Consider the following 23371-nt stretch of genomic DNA (forward strand, 5'->3'; position numbering starts at 1 on the left):
TCTCGATGGTTGATTTAAATATTTAAATATTTAAATCACGTGCTATTATAATAAAATTTATTTATTTTATTGTAGATTCTCTTTATTTATTTATTATTTTTATTTTTTGCAGACTGTAGTTAGATGCAAATCTTATTCGTTAAGGCTAAAACCCGACTAGAGAATAAATAAATAATTTTTTTTATTTTTTTTCTTCCACTTGTAATTTATGTCTAATGAGACTTTGAATTTTTATTTATTAGATATAACTTCGAATTTCATGTAATAAAATTCTAAGTTTTTTTTGTCACAATTGCACTTTAATGGTAGCGGACTTGCGATTGTGCGACACTCACTTGTTTTTGTCACAATTGCACTTTAATTAATGTAGCCTGTCGTTCAACCAAAAATCACGTTATCTATAAGTAATACCTACTTAGGAGTTAGCACGTTCGAAGCTTCAAATCGTGGGCTTCGACCCAATCTTGATATCAAACTATTTAAAAAATTCATATCATTATAGCTATTAATGTGAGTTCCGACATTAGTTGAAGAGGAGGACGAAACATTATTTATAAAGGTGTGGAAACCTTTCCATAGCAGACGCTTTTAAAAATCTTGAGGGGAAGCACAAAAGGGAAAGCCCAAATAGGATAATATTTGCTAACGGTGAGTTTGGGGTAGTACAAATGGTATTAGAGGCAGACACCGAGCGATGTGCCAACAAGGAGGTCGAACCCTGAACGGGGTGGACACGAGGCGGTGTGTCAGTAAGGATGTTGGGCCTTAAAGTGGGTGGAGTGGAGGGGTCCCACATCTATTGGAGAAGGGATGTGCTAGTGAGAAGGTTGAGCCGTGAAGGGGGGTGGACACAAGGCAGTGTATGAGTAAGGACGTTGGGCCTTAAATGGGGTGGATTGGAGGGGTCCCACATCTATTAGAGAAGAGAGCGATGTGCCAGCGAAGAGGTTGAACCCTGAAGGGGAGTGAACACGAGGCGGTGTGCGAGTAAGGGCGCTCGGCCCATAAAGGGGTGGATTGGGAGCATTTTTTGATGCGGCTTCTTTTGTGGGCTCCTACATGCTCTGCTCTGAGCTCTTGTTTTCTTGTGTAGCCCAACTTTTCTGATTCACTTCAAATGGGCTTTTGATCTCCAATTTCATCATCAAACGCAGGTTTATTTTCTTCATCATATGAATTTCTCCTGAAATTTATGAGTTGTGAGTTGTGGTACTGAGCTAAGTGCCGATTGAACCATGAATTTCAAATCTCTTAATCTTCTTCTCCTATCCATCACAACCCTTTTCTTGTTTCTCTCAATTTCTACAGCCGAAGAAGATCCATTATCTTCCTCTTCAATCGTATCAAGATTCCAACGATACCTTCAGATCAACACCGTTCAGCCCAATCCCCAATACTATGAAGCAGCCGATTTCCTCATTTCTCAAGCCAAATCGCTCTCCCTTGAATACCACACCGTCGAATTCGTCGTGGGCAAGCCTCTCGTCCTCCTCAAATGGCCTGGTTCGAACCCTAATCTTCCTTCGATCCTTCTCAATTCGCATACCGATGTTGTTCCATTCGAGCATCACAAATGGACGCACCCTCCTCTTGGAGCTCATATCGATTCCCATGGAAATATCTATGCCAGAGGGTCTCAGGATATGAAGTGCGTTGGGATGCAATACCTCGAGGCTATTCGGCGTTTGAAGGCTTCTGGGTTTGAGCCTGTGCGATCTGTTTACTTATCTTTTGTTCCAGATGAAGAAATTGGTGGCCATGGTGGTGCTGAGAAGTTCGCTGAATCTGATGAGTTCAAGAAGTTGAACGTCGCCATTGTTCTTGATGAAGGTACTGAGTGAACCGCTTTTGCTGATTTTTTGATTGAATTTATCTTTGTTCTTCAAATGTTTAGACTAATGGAGTTCATAAATCATTAGGATTGCCTTCTCCGGGTGAGAATTATAGGGCGTTTTATGGGGAGAGGAGCCCTTGGTGGCTGGTGATCAAGGCAGTGGGAGCGCCTGGCCATGGAGCTAAGCTTTATGATAATGCTGCGTTGGAGAATCTGTTCAAAAGTATTGAGAGTGTGAGAAGGTTCAGAGCTTCTCAGTTTGATTTGTTGAAGGCTGGTTTGAAGGCTGAAGGAGAGGTGGTCTCTGTCAACATGGTGTCCTTAAAAGCTGGGACTCCATCTCCTACTGTGAGTTTATCTTTGAAACTTGTTTGTTCTTGAATGCTTGAAGTTAGGTGTAATTCCTTTGATCAATTGATCCAAACTGGTATACTGTCTATAGTGAAATGAAATTAGAAAAGGTGTCTGTGAGATCCCACGTCGGTTGGAGAGGAGAACAAAACATTCTTTATAAAGGTGTGGAAACCTCTACTTAGCGGACCGTTTTAAAAACTTTGAGCTATTACAAATGGTATCAAAGCTAGACATTTGGTGATGTGCCAGCGAGGCAGCTTAGCCCTGAAGGGGGTGAACACGAGGCGGTGTGCCACCAAGGATGCTAGGCTCCAAAGGGGAGTGGATTAGGGAGTCCCACGTTGATTGGAGAAGGGAATGAGAGTCAGCGCGGACGCTGGCTCGGAAGGGGGATGGAATATGAGATCCCACATCGGTTGGGGAGGAGAATGAAGCATTCTTTATAAGGGTGTGGAAACCTCTCCCTAGTATACGCGTTTTAAAAACCTTGAAGGGAAAGACCAAAGAGGACTATCTGCTAGCGGTGGACTTGGGCTATTATAGTGTCTTTACTTTTTCACTCTTGGTGAAACCAACCAAGATGTATGTCGTCCGACCCGACCTCAGACTCTTTCTTCATGACCTATTTGATCCTCTAGCCGCTGGTATTTAGGTGGTTTTCCAAGATCGAATTCCTCCCGGGAACACACGAAAGAAAGATATGAAGTGGGTATTTGTTTGAGTTCCATATGGAACTTCAAAAACTATGGTTTAAACAGTTGAGATAGCAGAAAATTGGGTTATGATATTAATCAAGAACGTGTGACTTGAATTCTTGATGAAAACTACTCTTTTTGTTGAAATTCTGTGTCATATGGTACAATGAAGATGATTAGCTCTGTTGCTAATATAACTTGATGGCTACTCTGTTATCTACCAGGGCTTTGTTATGAATCTGCAACCATCCGAAGCTGAGGCTGGTTTTGACGTTCGCCTCCCACCGACTGCAGATCCAGAGTCTCTCGAGAGACGAATCACAGAGGAATGGGCACCAGTTTCTCGTAACATGACATTTGAGGTATCAATCTTTTTGAGTCTTTAGAAGCATGGGATACATTCGCAACGTGTGATTTTTTAAAAGATTCAAGACATAAATAACGAGATGAACAAATGCACTCGAGTATATCTAAATTAGTTTGTCTATGATTGAAATGATGAAATATGCTACAAGTTGAAACCAGAGTAGAACGTGTCGAACGAGTGTCGTTGATAAATGTCTAATAGATGGCATATACAGTCATGTTACTCGAACTAAAGTGCCCGTGCTTACAGTTTCGAGCCCGGATACTGATATAATAACTCATTAAGACTTTACAGATTGTTGAATTCCAGAATTCGATCTCTTTTATGATGTAAGTTCTTCCTCTCGTATCTTTCCCGGTGCTTGATTGTTTCAGTTTAAGCAAAAGGAGTCTATTTACGACAAGTTCGGGAAACCAGCTCTCACCGCTATCGACAGTTCAAACCCGTGGTGGAATCTTCTTGAAGAAGCTGTGAGCAATGCTAATGGGAAACTTGGAAACCCAGAAATCTTTCCCGCTTCAACCGATGCCCGGTACTTTCGAAATCAAGGTCTCCCTGCGATCGGCTTCTCTCCAATGGCGAACACTCCTAGTCTTCTTCATGACCATAATGAGGTGAGAATTCTTATCTATTTCTCAAAGATGGGTGAATCTGGCTGTATGATTTAGTGCTACATTCCTGTGTTCTTCTGTTTATGTTAGATATAGCACAAAATTTGTCCATAGTTTGCATTGGCTAACCCTTCAACCGATGTCGAAAACTCGAAATCTCGATTGATCATATTCATTTTGAACACTTTTGTGAGATCTCACATCGGTTGGTAAATTGGTGAGGGAAACGAAACATTCCTTATAAGGGTGTGGAAACTTCTTTCTAGCAGACACGTTTTAAAACCTTGAAGGGAAGCCCGGAAGGGAAACCCAAAAATGACAATATCTGTTAGAGGTGGGATTCGGCTGTTACAAATAGTATCAGAGCCAGACACCGGGTGGTGTGCCAACGAGGACGTTGGGCTCCCAAAGGGAGTAGATTGTGAGGTCCCATATTGATTGGAGAGGGAAACGAAACATTCCTTATAAGAGTATAGAAACCTCTCCCTCGTTTTAAAACCTTGAGGGGAAGTCTAGAATAGAAAACTTAAAGAGGACAATATCAGCTAGCGGTGGGCTTGAGTTGTTACAATTGGCCTAGTATTAAACTGATAATGAGTAGTTAAGAACTCGAGAAGCAATCATAATTGCTTTACATGCTACATTACGATCTCCGCCTAGAATGCGCTCTCTCTGTTCATCCACCTCCATTCTGTGTCAAGATGGCTGTTCTTCTAGCTGACATCAACTGCATTGTCGTCTAAACAATATGTTCATCTGTTTCAGTTTCTGAACCAAGCTGAGTATTTGAAAGGCATCGAGGTGTACGAGTCAATAATCAAGTTTTATGCTTCTTACGTCGGTCGCGACAACTTCAAAGACGAGTTATAAGAAAGCAGCAAAACAGTGTCGGTCAATCCATCGAGCATTCATCGACATTGTTCGGATTTGCTGTGTGTCGATCTGGAAGGAAAGGGATCCATTTCTGTTCCATAAATAAGGTCCATTCATGTAGTTTCAAGAATCAGAATTTGTGCTTTACTTGAATTATGAACAGTACTCATCACTTTTGTTAAGGTCTTTGATTTTTTTTTGGATTTCATAGGTGGAAAAGAAGTTCTTTGAGAATTGGATTCTGATGGGCTGGTGGTCATTAAAAACTGAATATCTAGTCATGTTCATGGGTTCGGTTGGGTCGGGATGAGAACATTTTTTCCACTAAACCCAATTATTCCGACAGTAAATATTTTCAATTTTTCAAAATTTTTTTTAATTGTTCTTCAAGGAGCCGTATGAGGTGAAAATCTCATGTACGGTTCTGTAATAGCAATGAGATCGGTTCTGTAATAGCAATGAGACCAGTGATGTTATTACCGACTATGATTATCTAACCGGGTACAGTTGATATAGTTGAGGCTCAATTAAAGTATGGTTTTTAGGGGAGGAATTTGTGGCATCAACCGATAGGGTTTGTTATTTTTCTAATTTCTTCCTTAGCATAATGCAAAAGATTACCTTTTGATTTACCCGAAGCGGAAGAAGAATTAGATTACCTTTTGATTTACCCGAAGCGGAAGAAGAATTAGATTACCTTTTGATTTACTCGAAGCGGAAGAAGAATTAGATTACCTTTTGATACCAGAAGCGGAAGAAGAATTAGATTACCTTTTGATACCAGAAGCGGAAGAAGAATTAGATTACCTTTTGATTTACTAGAAGGGAAGAAGAATTAGCAGCGGGTTATCAAACCAACCGCACTTTTGATGGCAGTGAACTTGCAATTGTGCTGCACTCACTTTCCAATCACAAGTGAGATAAGCCAATTTGTTCTTGCGTGCACTTTTGATGGCAGTGGACTTGCAATTGTGCAGCACTCACTTTCCAATCACAAGTGAGATAAGCCAATTTGTTCTTGCGTCGCCTACGACCAAGCAACGTATGCTCGAGCCTAACCAATTTGTTCTTGCGTCGCCTACGGCCAAGCGACGTGTGCTCGAGCCTTTGGCCTCGGTTTTAAGAGAAGGTTTATTTATTTATTTTCAAATAATTAAAAATTATCTAAGATTTTTAGGAAAGTACATAAATTAACTAAAGCACATGAAACCAACCCATTAAAGAAAAAACATTCAAAGCATGGTACCTGTTGATTGGAGCAGTCCTTAGGAAGGCATCAGATTCCAAACCCACAAAGCATGATGATTATCAGAAACTCCAACGCCTAATGATTTTGATTGGAATTGAAGTAAGCAGACAGTAATGGAGTCGTCCAGGAGACGACGTTTCTTTCAGGCATTTCGTCGAACAGATTCGGGGCTTCATCCAATTTCACAGTATTGATGAAGATGATGCTTTTCCTATTCCTATCCGGACACATGGACGAACGAATCTGCGTCGCCTGATTCTCACTCAATCTCCATCTCAAACAAAATTCCTTCCATTCATCAAAAAGGGAAACGAAATCCAAGAAAAACCTAGAAGCAGCAACCGCAGTAGTTGGTCCGGAATCCGATTGGGAGGCATCGTGAGAGAGGGCGTGGGTTTGGGAAGGAAATGATTTGGAACATAAAATCGTTGGTTGATAGGTTGAAGGAGGGAGTGAAGGAGGCAGTGGAAACCGCCATTGAAGAACGATTAACCAACTCCAAAGACATACAGAGACGAGAAGGCGTCGTCGCAGAGCGGGAAACTACATGGAAGGACCAGCTTTACCGGCGAGAGGTACCATCATTTTTTATAAATTCAAATTTGTTTAAAATCAATTAGTTTTAAATTTTACGTTCTACATCCTAAACCAAAACTAAATTTTTAATTTTAAAAATTTTGTTGTTGTAGGACCTCAAATTTTACGTTCTAATTTTTTCCACAACATACTTCTTCTATTGTCTCACCCACGCCCACGGTATCTCGTAGGGCTTCAAATTTGCTTGTAACAATCCGATCTTCTTCACTCCCGCCTTTGGAAATTTAAAATTTTAACTTTTTTTACTTTAAGAATTCAATAATCTCAGGACGAAGACTATAACCTCTTATATTATGAACTTCGTTGTCAATAGAATCCTTTACATTGACCCTCAATATAAGATGGTAATTGGTATCTTATCCAAATAAGTCAAGGATGAAGAAAAGAACAAAATAAAACTAAAAATGGTATTTAATCCTGGTAGAAGATTGTACTGTGGTGATGTTTTTGTTTGTGTTCATTCAGGCTGAGATTGAACGACAAGAGTTACAGTTGAGATTGGAAAGGGAGGCCTTTGAAAAAGAAAAAGGGTTGCACAATGGAGGAACTGCATCCACCCAAAATAACCAAGATGGAGCTCTTGAAATCACCGTTGGTGGTGAGAGATACCGATGCCTCAGATACCACAAGCCTAAGAAATGAACTCCTACCAATCCAACAGGATTTACTTTCCTTCAATTCCCACTTTCTTTCTAAAAATTGTACTTTTCATCTTCCAAATACTCCAACAATATAAAACATTCCCAACGTGAAGGTAAGAGCTCAAACATTCAACTTGTATTAAAGGTTACTAAAACGTTTCGAACCAGTTGAGCTATGATCAAGTAGCTATTCTCAAACTTGCATGCAATAAGTCTTGATAATTCTTAATCGAGCAACTTGGTAAAACTTTGGTATATTTTGCTTTCTACCTACATTTTTGAATCCCAAGAACTCTACATCCTACAAATCAGAACGCTAAAAGCACGCAGAGAATCGAGGTTGAATCTAGCAATCGTAACGAATACTATTTCGTATACGCCAGTCATCTGTTATCTAACTTGTACTTAGAATCCATAATTTCTCATGTAAACAATGGAAACATATAATGAGGCAAAAAGAGCAGGAGACAGTACCCCATATACACTGATATATAATGAACATCTGTTGTTTCGGTTACCATTCACAAAGTTGTGTCGGCTACTTTTGCAGCTTCCCAATTGAGTGTAGATAGACCGCAACCGATACGACGCTGTAAATGCAAAACGACCAAAGGATGAATGTACATTAACAAGGAAAATGAGATGCAGCTATATGAATCAGGAATAACTTACGTTGATCCAAGGAAAAAGGCGAGGGAGAGATGAAAGCCAAATAGAAAAACAGAAACCACTGCGGTGAGAAGCATTGCCACTGAAGTGGAATAAACCTGCGCCAAGTTGCAAAGTTAAATCTTAATAGGAGCGTTATTTGAGATGTAAAAAAAATCTATATGCAAGCTCGAAAACTTATGTCATTGACATCGAATTGTTGAACTTGGTCAACGTGTTTGAGTACATCCCAAGATTGGTGCTAGATCAACAAAGAATCAATTCAAGCACAAGAGAGGGACTCATCCAACATCCCAACTAAGACCATAATCTCTATCAAGGAATCCCAGCCCCACCAAGTGATAAGATAGAGCTATCAGCATATCTTTTTGGCGCTCAAAAGAACCAAATTCTAAGGAACGCCTTGCAATATATTAATTTTTATGTTATGCTTTCGTATTGCTTAATATAAACTTGCATTGAGAAATCATGATAAATGCCAGAAGAATCGAAATACGTCAATTAATTTGAAACAAGAATTGCAAGAGATATATTATCATATGCATCCCGGATTTGAACTGAGGAAAAAGGGATTTAAGTTAAGTAATTCTGCAAGTCAAAGCTATAAATAAACTCAAATTAATTAAAGACTTGCAGTAGGCAATACCTTCACAATGTTATCTGCATACTTCAATACCATAGATACAGCAATGCCACTGGAAAAACAAACGCTGTCAGCATATATTCTAAACATGAACAAATTAAGAAAATAAACCTTGGTGCTAATTTTTGTACTATAACACCACACTACTGCACGAAATCATGAGACTTAATTGACCGAATAACAAAGACTTCTATAAAGTCAGCCTAAGATCCACTATTGATGCTAATAAACTCTTAGAAAGCTCGTTTAATACCTGAGGGCATGATTCAGAATCATAAGAACCGTAATAAATGAGTAACCATGAAAGAATCCCCTGAGAAAATCACACAGGTGAAAATATTACTGTCGGGTAGGAAACAAAATTTAAAAATTTCTAGGTATGAATTAATTAAAAAAATCTAATGTCCTTAAAACCATGGAGAGGAAGATAGAGAGAGAAAAAAACAATCATCAGAAAGGCAGAATTACTTATTCGCAATTGCATCAAAATCTTGAATCAGCATGGCAATAGCATTGAACGCCATCCCAAATACATATAACCAGAAGTTTTGTACATTTACATTCCTTGAAGGACGTTTCTTAATTATAGCCTGCAAAAAAAAAAAAAAAAAAAAAAAAGTTATATTCCTTGAAGGACAATCATATTCCTGGAACTTTTTTATAGCTTTCTTCAAGGTGTCTTAGGAAGCTAAAAGGCGGCATGAAGCCAACCCAGGTTTCTCTGTCTAGTAGCCAGATGAAACATTTGAACAGAAAGCTCTTAAACATAATGACAGTTCTTTGTACAGGAAAAAAACATAGTAAAGGTCTTTCAATTAAAGATGACAATATTGAAATTGCACATAAATAATTCACCTCAGTGTACACTCCAGCGAATCCACTCAAGAGTGCCATGATCTATACAAGATTCAACCACCACCAAAGATAATAAGTACTTGAGGAATTACTCTTCACACAAAACACATACACACACACTCTTATAGCATTACAGATTTGGAACTCACTATAGCCATCAGCCAACCTTGAAAAGGTGTCTGAAGAACACGATCAGAGCTGCAAAGAAAATATGAAGATATAATGCATTCAATAATTAATCACAACGTATGACTAGGGACCAGTATCTATTAATTGATAAATACAGATATCATCTATGGTTCCTGCTCATAATAAACAAAGCAATTGAGGAAGCAACTGAGTGTCTAAAAGACTCGGTTCCTGGAGAAATTTAATGGCCTTTCTGCTTGCCAGAAGCACTCTAAATATACAACAAAAGGAAGAGATCCAAACACTTGTATAACTCATAAATGAACAACATAACAGCTGTAAAAAATTCTTACTTCGAATTTAGCTGTGCAGTGGTGCACCCAGCACATAGAAGAACAAACGCCGCCCACTGGATCTCACTTAACCTGAAATATGGTTCCTGTTAAAACATAATCCAAACAAATATTCCTCAATGACTACAATTCAAGCTATGATGAAGTTCAGACTTTATGGGCTTTTCCAGCGGTCATTTCATTTCCTATTCAGCTTAAAATGTAAGTTTTCTTAATAATCAGTCATAGTGCCTGAATTAGCTCATCATTCATCAGCCTATTCATTCATGGACGGAGCATTGGGATTGAGAAGAAGAGGAAATGAAAAATAAATGCATTCCCCAGTTCATGCTTCTTCTTACAAGTAATTCTGTTTCGTTCACTGTATAAGCACACTCGCAATAACAAGTTCTAAGCTCAACCATTAAATAAATATTTTCTACATCTAAAAGAATTTAATTCAAGCTAAGGGGACTTACTTTTTCTTAAGTATGATTCGGTACAAAATACCCGTGCTGATGATATTGAAATTTTTCAATATCTGATAACCCGGCGCATCCACATAAGCAAAAATGTAATACTGCCACATGAGGAATAAAAGTTAATACACTTGCATGAATAAGAAGATGGACATGGTACCGGAGGAAAGCTTTAAAAAGGGCAAAGGCAAACCTGGAGCAAATTCTTGACGAGATAAAGGGCCGCAGGAATAGGGTAGACAATAACCTCATCATACGTTGTGCTCAACCTAGTCAAATTTGAAGGACACATGAGAAAAAAAAGTTAAGAGTGCTAACTATTTCACTTTGCTAAATAGTACCAATAAAGCACTTTGGCCAAGAACAGTAATACAAGCGATATGATTGATCATAGCAATACCAACGGAGATCTAATTTGAGATCAATCAAATTCAAAATCATTCCACCACCACTGTAACTAAAATTTCTGTCTAGCCAAGAATATAATCCACCAAATAACGAAGTTGAAGAATACTGAGCATAAGCACGAGGTCCTAATAGAGCTGTTGCATAATCGATTAATTCTAATAACTAAAATATAGTAAGTTTGAATTGTTCTGCATTTTCCTCATCTACACAGTTCATTCTTATAACTGACAGTTTGATTTTTGTCCAATATTTTCCAATTTGAAACAAAAATAATCAACAACTACTCTGTGACAAAATACATCAAAGAAAAAAAATTTGCATCAGCTTGCAACATTACTTGTTATCTTCAGTCACACCTTCACTTCTCCAGATTCGGCTCAAAGCAGCAAGCGATAATACACACTTCAAAGTCTCCACCTATTACCAAATGATATTATTCATATAGATGCCATAACCACCAATTTAGTAAAGAAATAATAAGGTACGCGTAACTTCTAACTGCTGATCATTTATTCCAAATCATAGTTTGATTTACTCACCATGAAATTTGCAGTTGTAACACTGTATTCATATTTGCCTGCTCTCTTGGACCACACAATGAGTATTGCTTGTGAACTAGTAAGAACTGTTAATGCAAGCGTAACTATGGACCTAAAATCATTTAGAAAAGGAAATCAATTCGAATCTGACCCAAAGGCAAACAAATGATGTTCATTGAAATATAACATGTTTGCTCATATTTCATAATCATACTTCTGCTGCCACTTGGATCTATCCAAAGGATTTCCTCCCAATTTCGCCATATTGCTCGCTGCAATTTTCGCACATGAACATTAAGACAACGAGAAGCGTAAACTAAATGCAAAATATGACGACGGAGACTATCAATCCAACAAAGATAGATTACCCAAAAAGAGCCGCACGATAACATACCGCCTGAAATTGCTTTCCCACCGCGCAAGCTCTCTATGTCATCTGCCACAGCCACACCAACCCCACTGTCATCTCCATTGCCATCTTTATCCTACGATTACATTAATACCACACACTTCAAAAAACGAAATGTAGTTCGAGTTTAACGATTCATCAAACGCATCTATCTCATTTCAATTTTCAAATAATAACTCCTACTTCAGCTACCACTAAGCAAGCCCGCAAGTGAGCATTAACGAGATCACAAAAGCCATAAATTGCATCGGAGGATGAACGAAGGTACAAAATAAACAATAATGACAACAAATTTTTAGGGAGAATTACGAAAAACCGATCTCGTAATGAGATTAGAACTCATACAGCAGAGATTCAGCAAAAAATGACTATGAAAACAGACAGAAAACGAAGGTAAAAAAAAACATACCTGATCTTTGATCCTTCTGTACTCCATTTAGCGCATGAACACGCTTAGATCTGGGAGGCCAACACGCAGAATTCAAAGTTTCCAATCTCCTGCACAAATTTCGCAGAGCAGATAGTTCTGCATAATCAAGAATTACTCTTACCAATAGCTTCGAGTTCCAGATCTGCATTTTCGATTCCGAAGCTGTCGTGAATTGGGCCTCTATTACATAAATTGGGCCGGCAGCTGGATCATATGCTAGCGATAACTCATTTTAATTTAAGTTAAAATAAATAAAAAAATAAAACTTTTAAAACAAATTTTACTTTTTTTTTTTTCCGACTTAATCAACATTTTTTAAAATTCACAATTTGACAAGACATAAATTTAAATTTTATTAATTTAAAAAAAAATAGTAGATTAAAAATATATTAACCTAAAATAAAAAATTTAATCAAAATTTTAGACATAAATTAAATAAATTTATTAGACACAGAATATATTAAACTTTTATTTTTGAAAAGATACACTCGAAATAAGTTGTATCTTTTAATTTAATATTTTAAAATAAATAAATAATATTTTATATACTAACGTTTTTATTTTTAAATATTGAGTTAATTTTTTTCGGTTTGAGTTGATTTTAATTTTGGGGAAACAAAAAATTTGATTAAGTGCTCGATCAATTTGAACATAAAGTTACAGTTCAATTTTATTTTTTAAAAAATAAAAAATATTTTAATGTCTATAATTGATTTTAATAATGAGTTATACCTTGTAAATACCTAATATAAATTGTAAATAAATATAATTTTTTAAATAATTGTAAATAAATAAATAAAAACAATTCCAGAAGAGGGTTGAATTTCAATTAAAAGCGACAAATTCATAATTTTAATTAAAATAGACAAAATTATTGTTGTTATTTAATATATTTAAAAAAATATTAAAAAATTAAAAAACGAAAATGGAATATTTAAAAAAATTATTTTAATTATAATAAAATTAAGAAAGTGAAAGGTATAAATAGAAGGGCCCACGATAATCATCCCACGACCCAACCCGCACCGCGTAGCGAATAAAACAGCCTGGGATCCAACTGTTAACACGCCAACGCTTCATCATTTTCACCCCCTTCACACTTTCCTTCTCCATTTCCCCCCGTTTCCCCTCCACCATCGCCGCCGTCTCCTCCGCCCTCACATCACCATGTCCTCCGTCGTCCACACCTTCCAGAAGACTCGCAGCTTCCTCCCGACTCGGCCTCTCTCCGACGCCCTCCCGGTCTCTCACACCGACTCCGGTGCCGACCAAACACTCCGCCGTCGTCTCTCCTCTCTCTCCCTCCGAATCCAGCCAATCTCCTCCCCTGCAACCGCCTGGGCGATCCGTAAATCCAAATCCATGTCCTCGATTGGAGATCTCGCTGGAAGCTCCGTCCGTAAGTGGTGGGATCGGGGCTGGGCTTGGATTCTCTCTCGCAAACCTATCTTCGCTATGGATCTGGAGATGAACGAAGAGGAATCCAAAATCCTTGGATCTCAAAACAGAGGAAGCTGGAGACACGTCTTCTTCAAGTTCAGATCCGAAATCAGGAAACTCATTGGCTCCGATGTTGGCCTTCCTCAAACCTACAAGTACCAATCCTTCAAATTCTCCAATAACCTCAACAATGGCGGAATCAAAACCTAATAAATCAATCACGACCACGATTATTCTTTCTTTACCGTCTTCCTCGCTTGATTTGTAATCAAATTGCATTGTTAAATTCTTTTCGTTTTTGGTGAGTTCCTGCCAGTGAAGATCGATTAGGGCTCAATGGTTGAGATTTGCGGCATTGCTGTGGATCCAAGCGAAACAGGTATAATAGAATTGAAATAGGTAGGGATATGATTGTCATTATTTAGATTATTTTGTTACTTTTATTCGCGATAATTGTTTTTTTTTTTATTCTATTTTACTCATCATTTTTTTGTTCAACGGAAAATGTAAAAATATTATGTCGCTCTTGTTATTATAATTTTTAATATTGTATTTACCGATATCATTATAAAAAAATTTATAATCAAAATCATGTTTTTTTTTTTTTTGTAATATTTTCTTAAAAATAATTTAATTAACTAGCTACACATGTCCCGATTGATATTTTAATGATCAATGAGGGTTTTCTTAGAAATGTTTGGATGATCAATGAGGATTGAGGATTTTCGTAGGAATGTTTAAAAAAATTGATGATCGAGTTTAGGTTGAGTGAGGAACGGTTAGATTCAATTCATATAAATGAAAATTTTGTAACAATTTTATAAATGGTATTGGATTTTCTTAAAATTACATTTTGTGATATGCGTATATAATTATTTTTTATTATTTGTTCTTCAAACGCCTCTTTAAAATAACTTTTAACAAATTTGAAAATACTTTTACAAAATATATATTGAAATCAAAGTTCTAAATTTTTAGAGGATAAGTTCAAAAAAATTGTCTCAATTTGATCGGTTCAACGACGTGTTCAATCTACAAAAACTCTTCATTCTTTCGGATTTGATTATTTTAAAAGTGATTTTAATCCAATATTTACCTAACAGTATAATCTTCGCAAAAATAAAACGAGAATTTCATGAAAATGAAGATGGAAATATATAGACCAGAAGGCTCCCCATGGATTTGGGGCTTGTTTTGGTGATCGGCTTGTTCTTGTGGACGTCGAATCAATGAGAAGATTTGGCCACATGCACCACCACCATTCCTGGTAAACCGCGGTCATGAGACAACATTTTTGTCACCCCATGGAAACCAGAGGATAGGCGCACCACCACCATTCCTGGTAAACCGCGGTCATGAGACAACATTTTTGTCACCCCATGGAAACCAGAGGATAGGCCGGTCAAACAAAGTTTACAGTTCTTCAAATGATTGAGTTCAATCAAATTCATCTTGAGTTTGTGCGTGGGCTTGAACACTTTTCCGAAGTTCAGGTTCTTCCTCTTCATCATCCTCAGCCATTTCTTGACCGCTTTCTCAATAGAGATGTTGCGAGCAAGAAGGCGAACCTAACGACGGAGGCTCACATAGTTTGTTACGTTAGTTCCAAAAGAATAAGTTGGGTTGGAATTGAGAAAGTCTCGTGATGCACGTTGAACGAGGTATTTTTTCCCCCCCCAAATTCTCGTAGATCTCCCAGAACAAATTATTTTTCTTTTAAATGACCATTTAAATTAATTTATTTAAAGATTTCTAAATATTTATATAATGGTCAAATTAAATATTTAAAAAAAAAATTAATATCTCACTTCGAGATTCTTCTGGAATATCTAGCTTATGAAAATAATTTTCAGAAACAAATTCATTTAAATTTATTATTATATACTTAAAAAATAATGTAAATATTTTGATTAAATTCCAAAAATAGTATCCCAACCTAAATCTAATCCAGAATTTAAACACGTCTTGCTTACTAAGACTAAAATTTATTTGGAAACAAATTTAATTTTTAAAGCTATAAATTTATAAATAAAACAAAATCCATCCCAATTTTATTTAGATTATAAATTAGTTTAATTAAATATCAAATTTTAATTTTTATAATTTTAATAAATTCTAAAATTAATTATTCAAATTAATTTTATAATAAATATTTTTACCACGAACATTGTTCAATAAATCGAGACGTTCTTACCTCGCAACTTAGAGTAAATTTAAGAATTTTAAAAAAAATCGTAATAATTATTCAAGCAATTTAGTCAATTAAATTAGGTCTCATTTCCGAGAACGTTCATTTAAAATAATTTTTAATTTTTCTTTTAAAAAATAAAAAGTTTCGTGGCCGTGTCAAAATTTGCTTTTATTTATAGCCACCAATGGTTGTCGATTTTAAATTTATTTATTTTATGATAAAATATTTATTTATTTAAAGACACGTGTTAATCGATTAAATTTTTTAATAAATATCATTTTAGTGAATAAATTTTAGTCTTACCTTAATTTTTAGAATATTATTTTGATTTATCATTAAAAAACTAACTATATTTGGCTATTTTTCCAATTATTTCTTTAATTATTTACTTTATTTGTTTAATTCTCAATTAAAAAAAGATTTTGTTAGGAAAAAAAAAACTTTTAAGGTTGTCGGGATGTCATGTTTGTCCAGATGTATTGTTTCCACATTGTATTGTTTTATTATTGTATTTTCTGTTTGACGACGTGTCGTACATGGATCACTTTTAAATGTACTACGGGATCAAGTAGTCATCAACCTTCTCCAACCAAGTCTCTCTTGCCTATATATTTTAACCCAAATGACTTTCATCATGTTTACTGTTAACTTGTTTTCAACTGTGATATCCCACTTTCGATCGGGAGGAGAACAAAACACTATTTATTATAAGGGTGTGGAAACCTTCTCCTACGTTTTAAAGCCTTGAAGGGAAACCCGAAAGAGGAAGCCCAAAGAGGATAACATCTGCTAGCAGTGGACTTAGGCCGTTACATCAATAATTTTTCTCACTCACGTCTTCTAAAACACGAGACTTGACTATACATCAAAATTGTCTGCAAAGTCTGATTTTTACGCGACTTGAGTCAAAACAATTGATAGTCCGCTGCTGAGAAAGTGCGGTGACACACCCACATCTTTATTTCTCTAAATATTGACAATAGATGCAAATTAAAAAAAATAATAAAAATAATATATATATATTTTAAAAGAGGGTTGATCAATGATTGATCATTCGTTGGCATTGAAATATCTATCTAAAAGCGCCCAAATTTGAGGCGTTTTTTAGCGCTTTCTTCCATTTGCGTTCATCTTCTTCACGCTGCGGATGATTGATTGATTTTCCAATACCCACAAGAAAAATCCATTTTCGTCTTTATCTCTAAATCCCCCATTTAAAATCCCTTATCCAACTTCATCTGATTCATTTCTTATTTCAATCCAATCCCCATTGTTTCTACTACCCTTTGAATCATCAACCATCTCGACGGCCTTCTAATGGGGTTTGATCGAGAAGCCAGTTCTTCAACCAATCGCCTCCGATCTCCTGTGGCCAGAGAAGATACGCCCCTAATCGACGGCTCCAAGCCTCTGTCTTCCGTTTCCAAAACATTCGCCAATGTTTTTATCGCGATTGTTGGTGCTGGCGTTCTTGGGCTTCCTTACGCATTCAAACGCACTGGATGGATCATGGGCCTTCTCATGCTGTTTTCCGTCGCGTTTTTGACCTATTACTGCATGATGCTCCTCGTCTACACTCGTCGGAAGATCGAATCGGTAATCGGATTCTCTAAAATTAACTCGTTTGGGGATTTGGGTTATACAATTTGCGGTGAGCCAGGGAGGATTCTTGTTGATCTTCTGATTATTTTATCTCAAACTGGATTCTGCGTTGGTTATTTGATTTTTATTGGTAATACCATGGCTGATGTATTTAATTCCCCGACGGCTATAGATTTGAGCCCTAAGATTTTAGGACTAGCTCCCAAAGTTGTATACGTTTGGAGCTGTTTCCCTTTCCAATTGGGTTTGAACTCGATTCAGACATTAACCCATTTAGCTCCATTGAGTATTTTTGCTGATATTGTTGATCTTGGAGCTATGGTGGTTGTTATGGTGAAAGACGTATTGATTTGTTTCAAACAGAGCCCATCCGTGGAGGCATTTGGGGGGTTTTCCGTGTTCTTTTATGGCATGGGTGTGGCTGTTTATGCATTTGAAGGGATTGGAATGGTGTTGCCATTAGAATCTGAAACAAAGGACAAGGAGAAATTTGGGAGAGTTTTGGGTTTATCCATGGCGTTCATATCTTCATTATATGGAGCATTTGGTGTTCTTGGTTACTTTGCTTTTGGGGAAGAAACTAAAGACATGATCACTAGTAACCTAGGCCCTGGATTGATTAGCACCATTGTTAAACTGGGTCTTTGTATAAACCTGTTCTTCACTCTCCCATTGATGATGAATCCTGTTTACGAGATCGTTGAAAGGCGATTCTGGGGAGGAAATTACTGCCTCTGGCTGCGATGGCTGCTGGTGTTTCTTGTCAGTCTGGTGGCACTTTTGGTTCCTAATTTTGCTGATTTCTTGTCTTTGGTCGGGAGTGCTGTGTGCTGTGCTTTGGCGTTTGTGTTGCCTGCTTTGTTCCATTTCCTTGTTTTCAAGCAGGAATTGGACATGAAGGGACGGTGTTTGGACATTGCCATTGTTGTGTTGGGGCTTGTTCTTGGTGTTTCTGGGACCTGGTCGGCTCTGCTGGAGATTTTTTCTGTTAAGGTATGAATCTTTCACACATTTTTACCATTTTGTTTCTTGGTGAACTGTGCATATTCTCTGAAGTGATGAGGTTACTTAGAGCCGGAAAGAATCATTCTGTACTGTTCTTGAACTTTGGAATGGCTTGTAATTGTGTTTTGTTTTGGAAACTTTAATGTTTTTGTTCTGTAATCTGTGCTGTGAAACCATGTTTTAATGGTGTCGTGTAAGATATATAAAGCAGACAGAGAATGGGCCTGTCCCTTGCTCTTCTGTCATATGTATTTGATTAGTTTAATGAGATCATACTGACTTTAGCGCGTTTATAAAGATTTGTAGGCTCGAATATTTGACCCGAACCACCATGAGTTCACCGAATGGTGAGGGTCAACTATTGTCCACTTTAGCCCGTTATGTGTCGTATGGTTTTAAAACTGTTTCGTTCATCTCTCCGACCGATGTGGGATCTCATATATAGCTATCTAAATGATAAAATATGGTGAAGGAACGTTTTCGTTTCGTTGATTGAGATTGGGAAGCTTGTTGGTTTGGAAATTTTGCACTTTGGATTAGATGCATTGATTTCATGCCGCGTAGATGTTGGTTTATTTTCATTAGATTTTTAAACCTTATCGAAATTTATTGTATCATAGTAGCGTGATTCTCATTAATATCCTTAATGCCGTTACATTTAATACGAGCGAAGTTAGTGCAACGGTTGGAGAAAAAAGTCAAACAAATAAGGTTTGACCCATCATTGAAACCACACGATCTTCTACAAGATGTTGGTTTTCATTCACCTGTTCTATTGATGAGCTCGATCGACTTTGTAGTTTTGTCAGACCTTAGACGAGGTTTATCTTCGCCAACCGAACATCGCTCGTGTAGAATCCAAGTCTATTTAGTCACACACGCCGCCTATGCGTGCATGTTAAATTGTCGGCTACGCAATCGACTCGCCTCTACACTAGGCCAGGTCATTTGACTCAATCTTCCCTCTATTCAGACTCAAAGTCTCTCATTGCGACATCACGTCTCATCATCTCATCTTTGTTCCCAATTAACATAGGTCATATATCTTAACGCCATCCCAAGTCACGTGGACCATTCTCGATCCTTGTCTCTCACAAAACGTCCGTAAGATTATACAAGTGCAAACATCATCGATAACCTCTCATCCATCAACCAACAAGTTTCGGGAAGAATAGAAGAACAATTTCCTCTCGATCTGATTCAACTTAGTTCAATTCAACACAGATCGTTCAACTTAGGTAACTTGGTTCGGTTCGGTTCGATTTTTCTAAAAAAGGAAAAAAAAAGTAAAAATAAAACATTAAAGAGAAAGAGTGTTAAAACAAGGAAAATAATGATAATGAGTGATATTTCATGAAGGTCATTTATGTCATTTGAAAAATGGGCCCCATCCCATCCCCTTTATAAATAATCATAATCCATATCCCATCCCATGCCATCATCATCCATCATATAATTAATTATATCAAAATTATAAACTCATTATTAGTTAACATTTAAAAACAATTTGAATATTACAACAATTATTTTTGTTTAAAATCATTATAATAAGCGACAAAAATCGAACCACTAATTCTTTGTTTAGGATATATGCGTTTCACCGGTTCTTAAACGTTGACTCGTGTTCTTATCAACAGTCAACTAATATTCAATAAATACAAAAATTATATTATTTAATTCATCGAGCAAAATTTGCTAATTATGATTTATTTATTTATTTCTAAAACCCTTTAATTCCCTCTTTTTAACATTTTATAATTAAAATTTGCAAAATATTAATTTTGATCCATAATCTATGGTTATCTTTTCATCTTAATCCTCAAACTATATACACATACATACATATATACATACATACATGTATATATATATATACACACATATACATATACATATACATACTAATGTATATATATGTATTAATAAATAATTTGCAGCAAGCTATTAAAAAAAAGCCCTTAGGTTTTTAATATTTATTAAATTTTACGCGTGAAGATTGGGATATTTAAACCATATCCAAACCTAAAAAATGAAGCACATACATTATTTGCATTTTGTCCCTCTTAAATTAATTGATTTTTCAGATATTCATTATTTTCTAAGGATTTAAATGCAACAGTCCTTTAACTTTATATATATATTTTTTTTTTTTATTTTGGAGGACTTAACTTTCGAAAATTTGAATTTAACCCTTACATTTTTCCCAATTTTCAATTTGGTCCTTTAACTTCACCTCAATTGTATCAATAAACCGACTCGAATTAAAATGTAGAATTTATTACGTATTTATCTTATGAATTAAACCTAATATGTTAAAATTTGACAAGACTTATTGTGAGATTCCACATCGATTGGAGAGTGGAACGAAACATTCCTTATTAGAGTGTGGAAACCTCTTCCTAACAGACGTGTTTTAGAATCGTGAGGCTGAAGACGTTACATAACGGGCTAAAACAGACAATATGTAGTAACGGTGGATTTGAGTTATAACAAATGGTATTAGAGACAGACACTGGGTGATGTGTCAGCGAGGACGCTAACTCTCAAGGGAGTGGATAGTGAGATCCTATTGTGAAGTTGGTGATGACAAGTTACGGACCAAAGTAGACAACATCTGGTAGTAGTAGAGACATACTAAAGCTTCGCAAACTAAATGTTGGCCAATAACTTTTTAGAACACACCACATGTGGTAGCCTAATAAAGGAAATCATTATAACGGTGGTAGTGGAACGCTTAATGACTAGAATTTGAAATTTGAATTTCATATCTCATGGCCCCGACATTTCTATGTCACAGACCGCTCCAAAAGTGAAAATTATCTCCACAAACCAATACGAGCTATTTTAGAATGTTTTGTCCTCGCTCACGTACTTCTAAAAAAAATTCGATTAAGTAGATATGCCTTATTAGTATAGACAGTAATTTTTAATTTTTTTTGCCTTTTTAACCATCGTATTTGTAGTGACTGCTCTTATTCAGATGGAGTATCGGTTCATTCATGTACGCTCGAGCATCTGAAGTTGAGACGAGAAATTATGTGAATTGACGAAAATGCCCCCACACATAAACCCTAATGAAAAGCAAAAGAAAGAGGCATTGCTAGCTGTCACCAGCCCATCTCTCTCCCATTTATCCCAACTCTCAAAAGCTTTTATAAAATCTTTCCCCTTTCCCTTCGTCTTCTTCACTCTCTCATCCTTCAAACCCTAACAATGGCGCTTCTCTTCTTCTTCCTCCTCGCTGTCTCTGCAACTCCTCTCTCTTCCATGGCCGCCGCTCTCCCTTCCTTCCAAACCCTCAACACTAACTCCCGCTTCTTCAACCCTAAACTCCCCCCTAACTCCCTCTCCTCCTCCAAGAAATTCGAGGGCTCCTCCGATTTAGTCAATCTCCGATACCACATGGGCCCTGTTCTTTCCTCATCTCCGATCAATATTTACTTAATCTGGTACGGAAAGTGGTCTATCTCTCAGAAATTGCTCATTAAGGACTTTATTTTGTCGATTTCCGCCACCGATCGCCGTCGTCGGGCTGCCCCTTCACCCTCTGTCGCTGAGTGGTGGAGTACCGTCTCGCTTTACACCGATCAAACTGGTGCTAATGTCTCCCGCTCCGTCGTCATTGCCGGCGAACACTCCGACCTCCACCACTCCCACGGCACTGATCTCACTCGCCTCTCGATCCAGAACGTAATCGCTACGGCGGTTCAATCGGCGCGGTTTCCGGTGGACCACCGGAACGGGATGTTTCTGGTGCTCACTTCTCAAGACGTTACAATGCAGGACTTTTGTCGAGCAGTTTGCGGGTTCCATTATTTCACTTTTCCGTCCATGGTCGGCTACACGCTCCCTTACGCTTGGGTTGGCCACTCCGGCAAACAGTGCCCGGAGCAATGCGCTTATCCCTTCGCCGTGCCGGCGTACATGGCCGGCGGTGGTCCAGGCGCTCTCTCGCCGCCAAACAGAGACGTTGCGTTAGACGGAATGATTAGTGTTATCGGCCATGAATTGGCGGAAGTCGCTTCGAATCCTTTGGTGAATGCTTGGTACGCAGGCGAGGATCCAACAGCGCCGACGGAGATCGGTGATCTCTGCGAGGGACTGTACGGCACCGGCGGAGGCGGCGGGTATATAGGGCAGGTAATGAGGGATGAAGACGGAGGAACGTTTAACGTACATGGGAGAAATGGAAGGAAGTTCTTGTTGCAGTGGCTATGGAGTCCAGTTCTTAAGGCTTGCGCCGGTCCTAATGCTTTGGATTGAGTGATGAAAGCTTAAATTTCGGATCAGTTTCGTTGTTTATTGTAATTTGAAGAAGAACGGCGGCGGCGTTAATGAGCTCAGCCCGAGCACCGCCGTGGAGATGGGTGGCTCCGCCTTGCCGCGGAGGAGGGATTTGCAGGGACGGAGAACGGGATGGGGGAGGGCTCTATGAATTTATCTACAGTTTCTATAGTATATATTATTATATAAAATTAAAAATAAAAAAATTTGAATTTTGCATTATTTATTTGTAAAATAATTATTTTCGACTTTTTTCAAAATTTTCAGATTTTTAATTATTATTCCATTTATATGATTAAGAAAACTCCGTCCTTTAATTAATGATTTTGATTAAAAACTTATTAATATGGATTTTTATAATTTCATATGATTGAAAACATTAATTTTTTTTTAATGAAACACACAAAAATAATAATTTTAATAATAAAATTTTAATCTAAATTATATTTTAGATCAATTAGTCTTGTTAGCATTTAAAATAATAATTAATAATTAATATCTTATTTATTGAACTATTTATTAGATATTTTTTACTTTTATTACTTAATCATGGTAGAGATTTCATTTTAATATTATAATGTGAAGAAAATAAATTTGTTTTTATAATTATGTTTAGTTTTTTAAAAATGTTTTAAAATTGTAAAATTAATATTAAAAAGAAACAAAATTAAAAAAAAAAAAAAAAAAAAAAAAAAAAAAAAAAAAAAAAAAAAAAAAAAAAAAAAAAAAAAAAAA

At 36.9% G+C, this 23371-nt stretch overlaps 5 protein-coding genes across 6 annotated transcripts; 4 read left to right on the forward strand and 1 right to left on the reverse strand.

The window, feature by feature from the left end:
* The first annotated feature begins 1167 nt into the window (after positions 1-1167).
* Positions 1168-4963, forward strand: LOC111451263 (aminoacylase-1). The gene is made up of 5 exons (XM_023091613.1): positions 1168-1830; positions 1920-2182; positions 3108-3245; positions 3625-3864; positions 4627-4963. Exons 1-5 carry the CDS (start codon positions 1236-1238, stop codon positions 4729-4731), a joined length of 1341 nt encoding a protein of 446 aa, XP_022947381.1. The 5' UTR covers positions 1168-1235; the 3' UTR covers positions 4732-4963.
* A 1182-nt stretch (positions 4964-6145) lies between these two features.
* Positions 6146-7419, forward strand: LOC111451269. Its single transcript, XM_023091621.1, has 2 exons — positions 6146-6558; positions 7046-7419. Exons 1-2 carry the CDS (start codon positions 6391-6393, stop codon positions 7220-7222), a joined length of 345 nt encoding a protein of 114 aa, XP_022947389.1. The 5' UTR covers positions 6146-6390; the 3' UTR covers positions 7223-7419.
* Positions 7420-7555: 136 nt separating this feature from the next.
* LOC111451266 (CMP-sialic acid transporter 4) lies at positions 7556-12264 on the reverse strand. Of its 2 annotated transcripts, XM_023091615.1 has the most exons (15): positions 12094-12264; positions 11670-11760; positions 11490-11547; positions 11276-11387; positions 11074-11153; positions 10522-10597; positions 10329-10429; positions 9871-9942; positions 9538-9586; positions 9389-9430; positions 9002-9123; positions 8787-8846; positions 8537-8585; positions 7894-7988; positions 7556-7811 (listed from the first exon to the last, which is right to left on the reverse strand). In XM_023091615.1, the coding sequence occupies exons 1-15, from the start codon at positions 12118-12120 to the stop codon at positions 7760-7762; spliced, it is 1086 nt and encodes a 361-aa protein (XP_022947383.1). In that variant the 5' UTR covers positions 12121-12264; the 3' UTR covers positions 7556-7759. The 2 variants fall into 2 exon arrangements, with proteins under 2 accessions (XP_022947383.1, XP_022947384.1); XM_023091616.1 differs by lacking the exon at positions 12094-12264 and having other exon boundaries at positions 11644-11760.
* Positions 12265-16789: 4525 nt separating this feature from the next.
* On the forward strand, positions 16790-18645 carry LOC111451264 (amino acid transporter AVT3B-like). Its single transcript, XM_023091614.1, has one exon. It carries the CDS (start codon positions 17063-17065, stop codon positions 18344-18346), a length of 1284 nt encoding a protein of 427 aa, XP_022947382.1. The 5' UTR covers positions 16790-17062; the 3' UTR covers positions 18347-18645.
* A 2832-nt stretch (positions 18646-21477) lies between these two features.
* On the forward strand, positions 21478-22858 carry LOC111451267 (protein EXORDIUM-like 5). The gene has a single exon (XM_023091617.1). The coding sequence runs from the start codon at positions 21566-21568 to the stop codon at positions 22613-22615; it is 1050 nt and encodes a 349-aa protein (XP_022947385.1). The 5' UTR covers positions 21478-21565; the 3' UTR covers positions 22616-22858.
* The last annotated feature ends 513 nt before the right edge of the window (positions 22859-23371 follow it).

Source organism: Cucurbita moschata, unplaced genomic scaffold (assembly GCF_002738365.1).
Source record: "Cucurbita moschata cultivar Rifu unplaced genomic scaffold, Cmos_1.0 Cmo_Scf00013, whole genome shotgun sequence".
NCBI classification, from domain to species: domain Eukaryota; kingdom Viridiplantae; phylum Streptophyta; class Magnoliopsida; order Cucurbitales; family Cucurbitaceae; genus Cucurbita; species Cucurbita moschata.

Coding starts and splice junctions, on each gene's coding strand:
- LOC111451263 (XM_023091613.1), top strand. CDS start 1,236: ATGAATTTCAAATCTCTTAATCTTCTTCTCCTATCCATCACAACCCTT. Junction 1,831..1,919: donor CGCCATTGTTCTTGATGAAG/GTACTGAGTGAA, acceptor ATAAATCATTAG/GATTGCCTTCTCCGGGTGAG. Junction 3,246..3,624: donor CTCGTAACATGACATTTGAG/GTATCAATCTTT, acceptor TGATTGTTTCAG/TTTAAGCAAAAGGAGTCTAT.
- LOC111451269 (XM_023091621.1), top strand. CDS start 6,391: ATGATTTGGAACATAAAATCGTTGGTTGATAGGTTGAAGGAGGGAGTG. Junction 6,559..7,045: donor ACCAGCTTTACCGGCGAGAG/GTACCATCATTT, acceptor GTGTTCATTCAG/GCTGAGATTGAACGACAAGA.
- LOC111451266 (XM_023091615.1), bottom strand. CDS start 12,120: ATGGAGTACAGAAGGATCAAAGATCAG. Junction 11,548..11,669: donor TGGGAAAGCAATTTCAGGCG/GTATGTTATCGT, acceptor CGAAAATTGCAG/CGAGCAATATGGCGAAATTG. Junction 11,154..11,275: donor TTACAACTGCAAATTTCATG/GTGAGTAAATCA, acceptor ATTTGGTAATAG/GTGGAGACTTTGAAGTGTGT.
- LOC111451264 (XM_023091614.1), top strand. CDS start 17,063: ATGGGGTTTGATCGAGAAGCCAGTTCTTCAACCAATCGCCTCCGATCT.
- LOC111451267 (XM_023091617.1), top strand. CDS start 21,566: ATGGCGCTTCTCTTCTTCTTCCTCCTCGCTGTCTCTGCAACTCCTCTC.